Source organism: Tiliqua scincoides, chromosome 1 (assembly GCF_035046505.1).
Source record: "Tiliqua scincoides isolate rTilSci1 chromosome 1, rTilSci1.hap2, whole genome shotgun sequence".
In the NCBI taxonomy this organism is placed as follows: Eukaryota; Metazoa; Chordata; class Lepidosauria; order Squamata; family Scincidae; genus Tiliqua; species Tiliqua scincoides.
The window spans coordinates 237,546,283-237,561,337 of record NC_089821.1 but is presented as its reverse complement, the minus strand read 5'-3'; the positions used below and the strand labels follow the sequence as shown (position 1 = coordinate 237,561,337).

General features: G+C 40.7%; 1 protein-coding gene across 6 annotated transcripts in view; it reads right to left on the bottom strand.

The window, feature by feature from the left end:
• The window catches only part of BIRC6 (baculoviral IAP repeat containing 6), a 169,640-nt gene that overhangs the window by 143,127 nt on the left and 11,458 nt on the right, over positions 1-15,055 (bottom strand). For all 6 annotated transcript variants that reach the window (XM_066618148.1, XM_066618166.1, XM_066618187.1 and 3 more), the window contains exons 3-9: positions 11,594-11,731; positions 9,295-9,488; positions 8,531-8,642; positions 5,456-5,538; positions 4,519-4,741; positions 4,275-4,435; positions 594-652 (exon numbers count right to left, since the gene is read on the bottom strand). In XM_066618148.1, the coding sequence (XP_066474245.1) occupies positions 594-652; positions 4,275-4,435; positions 4,519-4,741; positions 5,456-5,538; positions 8,531-8,642; positions 9,295-9,488; positions 11,594-11,731 (970 nt within the window). The remainder of the gene's footprint in view (positions 1-593; positions 653-4,274; positions 4,436-4,518; positions 4,742-5,455; positions 5,539-8,530; positions 8,643-9,294; positions 9,489-11,593; positions 11,732-15,055) is intronic.

The following is a 15,055-nucleotide window of genomic DNA, read 5'->3' as shown; positions in this document are numbered from 1 at the left end:
GTAGTACTTAGCTAGGAGCAGCATTATGTAAATGAGATACACAGTCTTTTCTATTCCACAAACATGAACATATATATATATATAGCAATACTCACTGGCAATACAGGTATGTACACATGGACATGTCAGGGGCATAAATGTTGGGGATAAAAAAGGAGAAAGTTGTCTCAGCTGGGATTGCCATCTTTATAAGACAGCAGCAAAGTCTACTATGATTGCCTGCCCAAAACAGCAAGGAGTGGCAGTTACATATATGCATAGCCAGAGAACATCCCTGGCAGAGAAGGGCAGCACAAAGGTGCTAACCCTCAGGCAGCAAGATGCTGGAAGAAGGATGCTTTCAGAAGCTATCTGAGCTGCACCTTCAATTTAAAAGAACTGGGGGTCGTAGGATTAGGATCACAAGACACACTTCCTCCAAGTCCTAATCCCCCTTCCTATTTAATATGAGAATATCTATAACTTCTAACTTCTTAAGAGGAACTCCAAAATATTTAAGACTTAAAGGAGCATATTAAGCCTGTTTTGCATGCAATACCTTCATTATCATGGTTTTTTATCTCAAGTATTATTTTTATATACAGTGTTCTTACCAGTCACTGATTCTGATCTGGAATGCTCTTCACTGTCTGAATCCTCCAGTAAATCATCACTAAAAGCAAGACAAAAATTACACAGATGGTGAAGTCAAGGCAGCAATTTAATGTAACCAATACTGTACTTGGCACTGAATTTCTAACACTCTATTCCATGACCGTTACAAAAACACCCTTTTCATTTTGGCATAAAATTATGATAACGAATTCCAAAGGGGTTAACACTGAAGAAACCAAGATCGCTAGTAAAGTGGAAAATAATTTCAATCATTATGGCAGACATGTGCAGAATGCATAGTCAGTAAGCAGTCCATGAAAAAGTGAGTGCTTAGTGAGCTATTGGTGAGCTGACGCAGTTCAGTGGTTAACTATCCTTGGATTATCTCATGCCTTGAGCTCACCTTCTAGTTCAGTAAAGTTGAGAATCCAACTACGTATCCCAAAAGTAGTTTCCAATTCTGCTTTGGTGTGCATGCTAGCCATAGTTGGAATAATTCAGACATGGCAGCAAAGTACGGTTAGTGCTCAACTGCAAATGGTATATAAAGTTGCATGCAAGGAAGGGGTGCACAAGCTTATGTAGTGTCTCCAATCCTCCAAATTACAACTGTAAATTGAGCTATACTCTCTTTCTCTGTCTCGGTTTCCCATATGCAAACTGAGAACAGCAGCAACCCCCTACTCAAAGGTGTTGTGAAGTCAAAAACAGTAACACCTATACAGCAAATAAATTCGCAAATAAATAAATAAATCTTTTATGCTGTATAAATTATCAACTAGTGGTTAATGCAAAATTCAAAAAATAAAAGCACCTTTAAACAACCTTCCAGTAAGTCTCCTCAATGTGATTTGCTTGCCAAGAATCCCATACAACCCTCCTAAAAAGCCTATTTAAAGCTTTAATGTAAAGTGTTTATTTAAAATAAAAATTGGTAGACATTCACATTCTTACACTCTACCTGCATGAACAGACTTGATGAAGATCATGCAGGTTTAATACAAATGCAAAAAAACCAATGCCCAATATGCAATCCTAAAAACAAATGCCCAATATACAATCTGCCACACAGGTGGTGTATCTGTATCTGTGAGGAATCCGTTCCTAGACTCCCCACATATCCGAAAACTGCAGATAATGAAATCCATGGTTTTTGGCGCCCACCTGAGCCGTTGACATGACCAAACATGACTGGAGCCATTCCAAAGCCCACAGAGGTCACGCATGTCCGCCCACAGCCTCCAAAGGTTTCAGAATGCCTCCGAGAGGCAAAAAAAGTGACTTATGGTTTTTCATCAGTACTGGAAGTGACGTTTTCATGCCTTTAAAAGGCATTCTGAGGACCTGAGAAACCCTCCAGGGCTTCACAGGATCTCCTAATGCCATTTAGGTCACAATCCTAACTGGCAGTTATGCCGGCATAGGAGCCCCGGGAGGGTCGCAAACATGCTGTAAAGAACGTTTGCACCTCCGTGGGAGGAAGCTGCATCGGCGCATCTAGATGCACCAACATATGGAGGCTGGCAGAAGCCTTCGCGGCAGCTTCCTCCCCGCCGCTTGTGCTAGCCACCCGTACCGACACAAGCGGTGAAGGTAGGCATGGGGGCGGGGAGGAGGCAGGAGGGGGCATTTCTGGGTGGGCGATGGGTGGCCCCAAGGGCAGGCGTGCAGGGAGCCAGGAATGGGGCTGGGACCCGGCGGTTATGCCAGATCCCAATCCCCGTACCCGGGGAGAACAGAGCAGCTTCAAGCCGCTCTGCTCTCCTTGGACTTGTGCCACCTCCAGAGGTGGTGCAGGTCCGAAGAGACCCATTGGGACCAGCAGCCCTTACCGAGAGATAAGGGGAAGCTCTTCCTCTTGCCTCTGGTTGAGCTGTTGCTGGCCAGAAACCCACATTGGATGCAGTGCAAGCCTCCTGGCTTGCCTGCTCCAGCGCGGATTTGGATTGCACCCTTAAAGACATAAAAACATCACTTCTGGTTCTGATGAAAAACCATAGCTTTTTTTTGCCTCTAGGAGGCATTCTGAAGCCATCAAAGGCTGTGGGCAGATGCACAGAAAGCCCTCCAGATGCAACCGGAGCATAGCTCCGGCCACCTACAGAGGGCTCAGGTTGGGCCAAGTCTGGCTCAATAAGGGTCCAGGGGACCTGCGTTAAGCCAGATCCACAGACAGAAAGTCTGTGGATAAATAGGCTTAACCTGTACTACTGCGGCTATGACTTTATTTAAGCAAGTTTTCCATTTATACAACATGAAGAATTTTCAGGGTGGTATCTTAGAATCTGTGACCTGGAAAGAATCTCCAAACAACATTATTTATTTAAAATATTTATAACCCACTCAAAGCAGCATACAATAAAATACAAAATAGATAAACCCAATAAATAAAATACAAACAATAAAATAAAGACAACTAACAATATGTGAATATCACTGCATAACATTCAAAGGCGGATAAACTACCAACATCCAAACAATTAAGATGTATTTTTACTTAGAGTCGGAGAATGAGAATGACTTGAAGATATGCTGGGATGTCATTGTGGAAAAGGGAGAAAGGCATGATGTAAGTCAATAGACAACTGAAAAGCTTTTGCTTCTGAACTAGACAGTTTCCTATTATGTTCAAACTCAGGAAACTGTGGTTTGTTCTAACTGTGATTAAACAAACTTGCTTACCAGACCATAATATGATCCTCATTTATTAACACCCCACATTTTTCCAAGTTTGGAGAATAGGGAGCCATGGTTACTTCAACAAATGGAAACTATCTCTTTCCCCTGACACATGGAAGAGGGGAGAGTGTGAGCCCTAACATAAGGGCAAGCTAATTCACAATAATTTAAATGAGGGATTCTTAAACAGAAGCACCCACACCTCTTGGGAGCATGGGAAACAAATAATAGAGGTATGGGACCCGCTCTCTGAACAATCAAAACAAAATTTTTTTGTCAGATTAACTATCGCCATTATCAGTATAGATTGAGGCATTTTGCTCTTAGCTATCCATATGTAAAGTACTGTAAAACCAAGCTATTGGCATCTTTTGAAGTCATACTGGTTCCTAAAAGGACAGATGATTATTATGATTTTGACAGTCTGCGAAGGGGCTATGAGGACATATTGGGCAATCCATTGGGGATCTGTAATCGTAAAAAGGTTAAGAAACCCTGATCTAAACCATGGTTTTAGACAAATATCTGAAGTAGCCCAATGCTCAGGGAAGGCATTACCTGGGGAGGGGGGCAGCCTCCATATGGAACTCTTCAGAACAGACCTTGCAGGGCTTGGGGGACCATGCTTGATTATGAGAAGGTAAAAGACACCTGAAGACAATTTAGGGGAGGGGGAAAGTTGAAAAACATCACAGAAAAATCATAATACCAAGAAATTAGAGAAAAGGATCTTTCTATTTTTTTCTTTTTCAAACAGCCCCCTCCCCCGCTGATACATTTGGGATCAACTGTAGAGTATAGAAACGACTTTTCCACTTGTACTGAATTTTGTTTTAAAAATGAAAGTTCCTCTTTCACTAGAAAGGGTTCAAATCAATATTGGTCACCATTCCACACATGATTCATGCTTACCATGTAAGAGCAAATGATTCATACAAAATCTGACTCATACAGTACTGACATTTTGATTCAACACTGGGAAGAGGTTTTAATCAACAAACCTGTCTCCTTCTAATTTTGGGATGTCTGAACAGCTAGAGGAATCTTCTATCCATGCTAATGTTGGTCTCCTTGAATTGACCCCTGAGCTCTGCTCCCCAGACGACACCAGCTGTTGTACAATAACTGGATCATAAGCATTGATCTCAAATTTTAAGTGCACCTAAGAAAATTCAAAAACATACTTAGATTTAGAGATAAATTCAAATTTAGCAAAATCCGTGTTATAACGCAAAGACAAGATACCTTCATAAGTTTCGAAACATCCCATATACAGATCTTCCCTCGTTTTGTTGCAGCAGCTAAAAAGTGAGGGCAGCTTCCAGATCCAAAGCAGACTATTCTGTCTGTGCCATCTGTACAAGGAAACTGTGCCGGACTTGTTGCCAGTGTGACTGAGAGGGGCACATTCTGCGTGTGTTCTCCTTTCACAAATGGGCAGTTTGGGGAATGTCTTTCATGTTCAGACCTTGATAAGATAAATGCAAAAATGCAACAGCGTTACTTCCTCTCACTGACTATTTTACTGCTTACAGTCCTTGCTAGGTTGTTCATTAACATACAAAACGATAATGAGCCTTAGACCCTAAAAAGTTAGACTGCACATTAGTTCATGCAACAAAATATTTGTGCATTTGCTCTCATTTGAACTACAGGAACTACTGAAGAATGACTGTTGCTTACAAACTGGTGTGTTTTTACATTTTAAATGATTATAAAAATTTAACTAGAATTATAAATTAAATATAAACAATACATCACAGAATAAACTTGAGAGATCTATACACTAGCCAGGAGTAAATCTAAAACCACTTAGCCTAATTTTTTCTTTAGAACCACTCATACTTCCAACTTTCATTAGCCCTGGATGGTGGTTGTAAAGTCACACCTGGCTGCTACTGGCTTCATGCACACCTGAAAGCCTGCTAAAGTTTCTTAATAAGAATGTTACTTCTTGGGGTAACTTCCCATGGGCCAGACTGCCTTTTAGTTTGGGATGAGATTTTTAAAGTAAGAGCTTAGTCTACATTTTAAGCTTTTTATTTGCATTAAAGTATTCTTGCTGGCCTTGAATTGACCTTAATTACAACTAGACCAAACATGCTTCAGCATTGGTTTATTACATAAAACACTGCATTTAGAAGAGAAAGCAAAAAAAGTATACTTCAAAAATTGTTCTTACCAAGGTTCATCCGTTGGCTCCCAACAGACCAAACACACACTACATGTAAAACACATGGCTCGATCATCTCCCGACGAGGCAGGCTACCAGGTGGGAGAAAAGGAGCAAAATGGTAAATGTTAAGCACAGTTCCGGTCAGGTTCTGAGGGTTTAGGGGGCCCAAAACCCACAGAGTTCTTTATCCACATGTTTTCTTATCTGCGGGGCTTCCTGGAACAGAACTCCTGAGGATAATGAGGGCTGCTCTGTAACCTCAGACCATAAAAACACTGGCTCTCTGAGTTATGAATGACTGCACTGGTGCTTTCGCACAGGTGCAATACATTCTTTGATGGTGCTTTCACACAGGTACTGGGTGAGCAAGAACTGTTTCATCTTCTACAGACTCCTAGAATCCAACTGGTCTGTAGGTGGAAGATTTAGTGTATTCGATTGCATTTCCCTCCTCAACATAAGGAAGTTTGATGAAATTATTTGACAACAGTGTTTGCTAATGAAAAAAATGAAGAAGTGTACACATTTATGAATCTTCATCATTAGACTTCTTCATTTTTCACCCTATTCAAGCTCTCTTATGAAGGCAGTCAAGTGCTGCAAGAATTATATTTCATAGTGTTTTGAATTAAAGAATAAACTTTGTCTCCAAAAATGGTCTCCAAGTGACTGGCATGAAGATTGTGTGAAGCTGATTACAATTAAACTCACAAGCAGACAGCTGAGATTGTTAAAAAAGAAGTGAGCTACTAGTTTTTATGGCTTATTTGCAGGGTTAAATAGAATAGACTTTAGGTGGAAAGCTAATGTGCCAGCCGTATTTGCCAGTGACAGTTGTGATAGTATCAATAAGGAGAGTTAGTTGTGTGGTAAATGGCTTTAAAATAAAAAGCACACACACTTATGGCCAGATGTTTACCAAGCAGATTACACAGAAGAGCTCCATGCTCCCTACGAACATAGCCTCCAACCCTGTCACAGAGATCCACAAGTATTTTAAACATCCACATGTAGCACAAATATACTGTTCTCATTTTTCTGCTATAGCAGTTTCACCATTGGTTTCATTTCAAATTTTTGTTTCACCATTACCAATGGTTTCATTCTTGTTCCTAGTAAAGACGAAAATCTCCAGAAATTTCAAAGCCAGGGGGAATGGCTTTTTCCAGAAAACCTACTCAAATTTGAGAAATATTAAAAATTATGCAGTATTATTTTCTTATTGGGTCTATACCTGCTTTACTACTTTAATATAAAATGCAATATACATAACAATCACCATAATAAAGTTAAACTGGTATATTAATGGCAGAAATATAAATGCTTAACTTTATTCAAACAATGATTACAAATATAGCCAGTATTAGAAGCTGAACAGCAAACCATGGCGGCCAAAGGTACCTAAACTTCTTAGTTTTTGCCATTTGTAAAAATGGGGGGAAACTGAAAATAGAAACCATCAACACTGTTGTATTTTTTTTTAATCCTTTTGTTTATTTGAACTTAAAAACTATCTTCTTTATATGCTTATTAATGTCAGCGAAAAGCAACACAAACACCTGCTTGCCAGAGGCAACAATGGGATGAGTGTACAAGACAAAAACCACAGTCTGTCTGTCAAATGCCTTCCAACCCTCTGGGCATCGATTTTCAACCTTTTTCATCTCAGGGCACACTGACAAAGCACTAAAATTGTCAAGGCGTGTGTCTTGAGACAGGGGCTTGATAGCAGGGGCTCACATCCCTCAGTGGCCCTACTAACAAATGATCCTCCCACAAACTCCCATGGCATACCTTTGTGCCACAGCACAATGGTTGAAAATGGTTGCTCTAGGGAAAAACTAAAATCTACCTCCAGCTTAACCGATCCCAGCATTAAAGACTAGCAGTAAACACCAATGTTAAGGGTCAAATGGATATTTCTAAATATAGACCAGTTTATTTCACATGCCATAGAAGGTAGAAAAAATCACAAACAGGTAGACATTTTGCGTTGTACATGCCAGCAGTATATAGCAATTGTAATTGGTTAATACTACAGATAGTCTTACATAGACCATCGTCTATGTAATTTGAAATACACAGTTATTTGAAAGCATTAGTTACTTGAAAGCATTTTGAAGGAATAAAGAGAAAACATCTTTTTCTTTATTTCTAATTTGTCCACTGGAAAAAAATGCCTCCAGAAAAACTGGGGTTTTTTTCCTCATTTCCAGTCGCTTTCCACATCTTCCCCTTTTTAGTCCCTAGTGAAGATACACTGCCAGCCTTTATTACGTCAGCATCATGGCAGACACACCTGCTTCTCTTACTCCTCTCTTGAACACTTAGCAAGTACAGCACTGCCCCAGGTGGAGGGACCATTTCTCCATCTGTAGATGAAGCTTCTTCTCTACAGAGAAGAGCAACACTGTTTCCATCCAGCACCAAGCACAAATGAATAGCCTCCCTGTGTACAGACAATATATAAGCTGGCTCTTCCAGGTGATTTACTGCTACAGCTGAGATGCTGTTGTATGCAACACCTTTCATTAAGGAAGCAAACCTGCCTGCAACACTTTAGAGGAAAAAACTTTAGAGGAATAAGTTGAGCTCTTATTTTCAATCCTGACTTTATATACCAAGCCCTCATTTGCAGACATTAGTGAGGAGATGACAACTTGCCTATATGCTATGGCAAAATATTAATCACAAATTATTATACACTTAAGTTTTCCTATGTAGTGGTGTTTGGGGAATTTCTCTATACAGGTTTCAGCTGTGTCTGGCAGTCACTTATTTGAGTTCTCTTTTCTACTGACCAAAGAGCTGCAGTTCACTGGCAGCAGAGGACGAGTGTCATCTCTGAGAGGACTAGGGAGGCTGTCAGAGGCCCTGAACATGGCTAACATTCAGGTGAAGCAAAAAGATCTCCCTCCTGCTGAGTTACTACAGGTCACAGCAATTTTTACTTTGGTAAAGGCCTAAAAGTACAGAACCTACAGAAACCCAACAAAATTTTCATTTTCCAAACATATTCCAAAAATTATTGCTATGTAATTGCTAACATTTGCAATTTATAAAAGGCATCAATAATTTTACCTGATGGTAGAACCCAGCTTGAGCCATGGGATCTGGCTGTGCCCACCTATAACCTACATGAGGCCATGAGGTGAATGTTTCCCGTCTGTTAGCCTCACTATACATTAAGGACCTTTAAAAAGAGAGTAAGACAATAATTGAAACCAATCTGCACAACTTGTGACCCTACACTGCAACCTTCATGGGAAGGTATATGGCTCAGTGAAAGAGCACTTGTTTAGCATGTATGTTCAAACCCTGGCAACTCCAAACTGAGAAGAATTCCTGTCTGAAACCATGGAGCAAACAGAACCAATGATCTGATTCAGTATAAGCTGATCTCCTACCATGTCAAATGCAATCCACCAATGGCTCAAACTTTCCAATGTCAGTTTTTTGGGTTAATGCAAACACAGAGAGACTGTCAGTTACCTGTCAAACCACAATGTATAACAGGTCTGTGTTTCGCTTCATAGGTTACAACTTGTGAAGCTCTGCCATACAGAGTCTGTTCCTCACCATCCAAAAACATCTGTACAGTAGCTGCTCCTTCGCACATGCACATACACACACCCCCAAGTTATACTTTTACCCAAAAAGTATCTCCAACCCATTTATTTCTACTGAAAAGTCATGGTGTCCTCCCAACCCACCCAAAAGAAATAAGGCTTTAAAATGGAGTTTCTTCAGACACATTCCAAATTTGGCCTGTATCAGAAAGTTTAAAAGACCTGTGTACAAATAAAAGATTGTAGAATATTTTTCTCGAATTATTCTTTCCATACCTATCCACTGATCGGCCAGGCCCCACACCCAGTTCAGGTCGTGCGCTGGGCAAGAGGTAAGACAATCTATCCATCACAGATGAGGCTACAGATAAGGCAGCAATATTTTGATTTATCTTCTTGAGTTCATTTACAATGGCACCGGCGACAGACTTCAATACGTGATGAGGGAGATGGAACGTAACTGTTGCCCACTGCAGAATAAAACACAAACTCATAAATTTAAAAACAATACAAATAATTTATAGTGAGCCAAGCTCAAATTTAGTAAGTATGTATTCTAATGATACAACCATAATAAAAAACAAAAGTTACAATGTACAGGCTGAGTTTCAATAGTACAACTCATCTACATGGTTATGTATCTTGGTAAGACATGGTCCTTTCTTGTTCTTGTGTAGCAAGCTACACACTAGAGCTAGTATGATTAAGCTTTGTATTCTTGGGCACTAAGAATGCCATACTGTTGAGTAAAACACATCAGCCAACATGAGAATCCACAAAATTTGTTAACTTGGTACAATATCTAAACAGCAAAGATTCCAACATGATTAAGAGTGAACATTATAGGTTTGTCACAATCAGTTCCCTGGAAGCAATATATAAATTGCTAAATATACCATGGGGCAAACCAAGGACATACAGTAGACAACAGAATGCATCTTGAGACTTTTCGGCGAGGCCTGAAGACCCTTTTGTTTAAACAAGCCTTCTGAGTTCATGGCCCTTTTAACATCTTTTCTATATCTTTTAGTATTTTTACAGGCCTGATTCCTCTATGATTTGCTGCATTTTGCTCTTTTTATCTGACTTTTTATCTGACTACTGTTTTTATGGTATCTGTTAATGTGTTTTAATACGTTTTTATTTGCTGGTAAATTATGTTTTTAATCTGTTTTTAACATGTTGTAAGCCACCCTGGGTCCCTTTGGGGAGAAGGGCGGGATATAAATAAAGTTTATTATTATTATTATTTTATTATTATTATCTTTAGGGGAAAAATTAAATGTAATGACTTCAATCTTACTTCCATGAGAAGGGGTTCCCTAATTTCCATCAAGTTTTTCCCTCCTCATCCCCATCTACAATTCCCCAGCACCACATGCTATTTTAGAGAATTTCTCAATGCTCAAGGGTGGGTTTTTAGCAGACACTAGTAGACTTGCAGCAGATGAAGGAAGCAGGAAAGCTCTATTCATGCATGAGCATAACTCCCTTGCAGTTCTCTAATTTCGAACCACTGTCTATAGTCCTTCCTTTTAACTATTATCTTCTTGAAATCTAGAGAAACTCAAAGAACAAGAAAGAAACTGAACTAATAAACACCTATTTATGATAATCCAAAGAAGCGATTTTCATGGTGATTCCTGAAAGCAATTGCTCCTTAAAACAGGACAAGTTCAGATCACTGTAGGTACTTAGATGCTTGCTCAGCAGCTGACAAATATCAGTCCAAATTTGCCAACTGCTGTCATTGGCTTCTTTCCTTTTCTTTTTTAAAAACCAGTGTTTAAACATGTTATAGAGCAGAGAAAGCTACCTAGCAGTTACACAGGAAAATCGCCTTTGTGTCCTTTGAAAAAGGGGCAGCCCAATCCTGAGCTGCCCAGAGCACAGGGCTGCCCGGCACCGAAAATGGCTGCCACAGCATCCTAAGCACAACCAGGCAGCCACCAGTGGCTCCTCGGGGGAAGGGGATGTTCGCCTCTGCCCCTGGGTAAGGAAAGTAGCCCTGCAATGGGACTACTCAATTCTGCAGCAGCCCTTGGTGTAGAATCAAGAGCCTCTGTGTCAGGCCATGCAGCCTAACATGGAGCTCAGGATTGGTCCTGCCCTCCTCCCCGCCACCCACACGCCCCATAACACCTCCTCCCAGCCTCCCCACATGCCCCCACCTACCTCTCCACCACCTAGCAGTTCAGGCACTGCCAAGCAGTGCAGTACTGGCGGTCCAACAGTGCTAGCTGGGCTCCATTGCTCGGCCAGCACTAATCCTCACAAACGTGCCTTATAGCACATTTGCGACAGTGTGCGCCAGTAGTAAGCCAGTGTTTAGGATTAGGCCTAAGTCATTCTAGGAATAATGACAAACTTGTTTGTGTTTATACCCAGATTAAAATCAGACAACTACATAGGAAGATTTAAACAATGACAAATGGATGGGTTCCTAATTTTTCCTTGCAGCAAAGTGCTCAAGACTGCAAGACAGAAAAAGTGTATTAAAACCTAGCAAGTTCTCCATTCCTAAATAGCCAAGTACAAATCCTTCTAGCCTTAACACTTAGAGAGAATTTCTTACCTTTGCAACTTTATGGTTTGCTGCTGTTTCATGTGAGGTATTTTTTAAGCCATCTTTCAGTTGCATGAGGAACAAATCATATCCCTCTGTGCCTGACACATCCACCTTCTCTATGCAAGCAGACAACAGCTGCTGAGCCTAAGATACATAAAAGAAGTTAGCAATTTCTAGACAACATCAAAATGTCAGTTCTAGTTCAGCATTTTTACTCATTTCCTATGTTTCCACAGGTACTCAAGCAGCATTATCCATTGAGATTTATAAAATAATGCATAGTGTGAAGAGCAAGAAGATCTTCTCCCCTTCTCACCAGACTAGAACTTGGGGTCATCTGAAACAACTTATTGATAGAAGATTTAGAATGGGCAAAAGAAAGTACTTTATACACCCAGTTTATAATTAATTTCAAATTGACTGCCACAAGATGTAGAGATGGCCACTAGCATAGATGTCTTTAAAAGGGAACAAGACAAACTCACAGAAGGAGAATCTATCACTGGCTAATAGTCATGATGGTTGCAAAATACCCGGTGCAGTGTGCTTTTGAATACCAGTTGCAGAGAAACAGTGTTAAGAGAGGAGTACGCTTTTCTCTCCTGCTTCTGAGTTACTCAGAGGCCACCGAAGGGCCACAGCAGGAAACAGGACACTGGACAACATGGCCTTTAGCCTGATTCAGCCAGGTTTGTATGCTTTTAGGTACAACAGCACTCTGGGTCATCTTCACTTCACCCTCTTCCCAAATGCAACCACCTGAGCACCCCTGCCTCCCAAAATCCATTACCAAAGGCCAGAGGATCTTTAGGAATAATGTGGGATGCTGCAAAGGAGGGAGGAACCCCCAGAATGCACACAGAGGCACTTTCCATGACTGGCAATTCTCTTCTTCGCTGCAGCCTCTCATTGTTGCTGAGAGTTTCCTAACAGCTTTGGGAGAGGGCTCAGGAGGCTGAGCTGAGAGAAGGACAGAGAAGATTAACTTCAGAAGTCTGTTATACAAACGCCACTCTAGTTGCTACCTATGGAATCTTATAAAATCAAATTACCCAGCATCACATTTTCAAAAATGTAAGGACTCTGCAAAACTTTACAGATACTGCTTCTAGGTATAAATCCAATGTAGGAAAGATGAAGTGATATATTGACCACAAATAATAAATCTGGATGGCAGTGAGGCACAAACTACTCACATTGTGATGCAACAAAATAATCTGACAGCACCCAATGGAAACATTATTAAACTGATAAAATCTGCTTAAAAGCAAGTTATTTGCTGCTAATAGCCAACTGCATATCTACCCAAAGCAACACCGAAGGTCAATACACTGTGATAAGCTAGGCACAAATAATTAAGGAGAGATCATCGAAAAGGAAGTTTACAAGCAGTGTAAACATCAATCATTTCTGACTTTCTGAGCCACTTCAATACCTAAAGGCAGAAACAGGCCTCCAGTTATTCACCAGCAACTTCCAATCAGGAAGAGCACACAGCCAGAAGCACAAAAGGGCACCCACCAGAAGATAAAACAATTTTTTCTCCACCTCCAAAAGCCTACCTGGTCTTTATTACCAGCAATTATTCATTTGTGGAGGAAGAACATTGGTATTAAAGAAAAACAATGAATTACTAAGCAGCAAGTGAACATGCTGTGAAAACAATATCAGGCCTCGAACACTAGGAAAAAACAAGGTAATAAGAATAGGTTGGGTGTTTGTTCTGATTTTAATTGATTTGCATTTGTAACTCTCCATCAGAATAAGGAAAAGTTAAAGCAGCTAAAAACACAAATATAATTCTTCCTGCCCTGTTCAATTCTACTCATCAAACATGCCACCTGATTTAAAAAGCCTTACGACTATTGTGAATATATTGTGGAAGTACCTTCCAATCTAAAACAGGAGACAGTCTTAATTTGGCCAATTCCAGTCTTACACCAGAGCCTGTTACTAGGAGATCAAGCTATGAACGAAGGCTGCCTCAATTAGAAGCTTGCTTCTGCCATGTACTGATTAGATAGACTTGGACACATCACTCCCTCTCAATCTCAGCTCTCCAGGGAAAATATGAAATTGCTACTACTTATGAACCTTACAAGAAGTTATAAGGACAGCATCAAGAAAATATATATGAAGTGCTTTGCACACTCAGAAAGCCCTATACCAGGGGTCTCCAAACCCTGGCTCGGGGGCCAGATGCGGCCCGCAGCAAGCCTCTGTCTGGCCTGCGGCCAGCCTCTGATCCTCTGAGAGTATCTGGCCCAGTTGACCAACACAACCAGAGTTGTGCTTGTGGGGTGGTGGAATGTGGGTCCATTTAAGTGTGTGCTTTATTTCTTGGGCTGTGTTTGTGCTTGGAGAAATCCTGGACATTTGAGCCCATTCATGTATTCATTCATCCAAGTTCCATCTCTAATGTATTTATTTAAATTTTATATTTAATATTTTTTCCCCGGCCCTTGACCCTGTGCCAGATATTTGATGCGGCCCTTCAGCCGAAAAGTTTAGAGACCCTTGCCCTATACAAATGCTATTATTAACCAAAGGTACTTACTCTCTACTGTCTTCTTAGCTCAATTAAATTAGAACAGTGGTTCTCAAACTGTGGGTGTGGAATCCAGCAGAAAGGCAATGATCCAATTTTTGGTGGTTCGCCAAAAAGACAGGGCAAATTAGGCTACGTGCATCAAGGGTTAAACAAACTGCTACTTGGGGGGAGCACTGCTGCCCAATCACCATTATAGCCACACTCGTTGGCATTTATAAACCAAGCAGCAGCTTCTAGGACCTCTAAAAAGTTTTGAGACCATTGAAGAGAGGATAAATGGCTACGAAGAGCATAGGATTCAACAGGGATATGGATTCAGAAGACATTTTGGGTGAAGTTGGTACTGGAGGAGGAGACTGGGTGTCAAGAGCAGTGGCAGCCCATCAGAATGGTAAGTGCTGGTCACAATGGGAGTGCTTCCTCCAAACACTGGATACAGTCCGTGGGCCGCAGTTTGGAGAGCCCTACTCTACAACAAAAGGATCATCCTCAATTTTAGAACTCTGTAGTACTTGCCAATTAGCAAACTAACTTATGAAATATTAACTTCTGTATTTGTATCTCCCATTATTATTACTGAGTAGCATTATTACTATTACTATAACTGAGTAGCATCTTGAAGTTATGCTCACTCAGCTTCACAAGCAAAAGCCTACTTCTTTCCAACTCTCCAAATTCCTTCAAAAGACACTGACAAGGGTCAGACGACCTGCAGCACAGCATGGAGGAAAAGTGGGGGGGGGGCAATATCCATAATCCACAAGGGGAACTCAATCATAATCTCAGTATATTGCCTACTATTACCTAAAATGTTTGAATCCTACCATTCTTCTAAGGAACTTGGGGGGGGCAGGGTGTGTGTATGAGTGTACACATGCAAGCATGCATGTTCCCCACTACCCCCATTTTATTCTTAC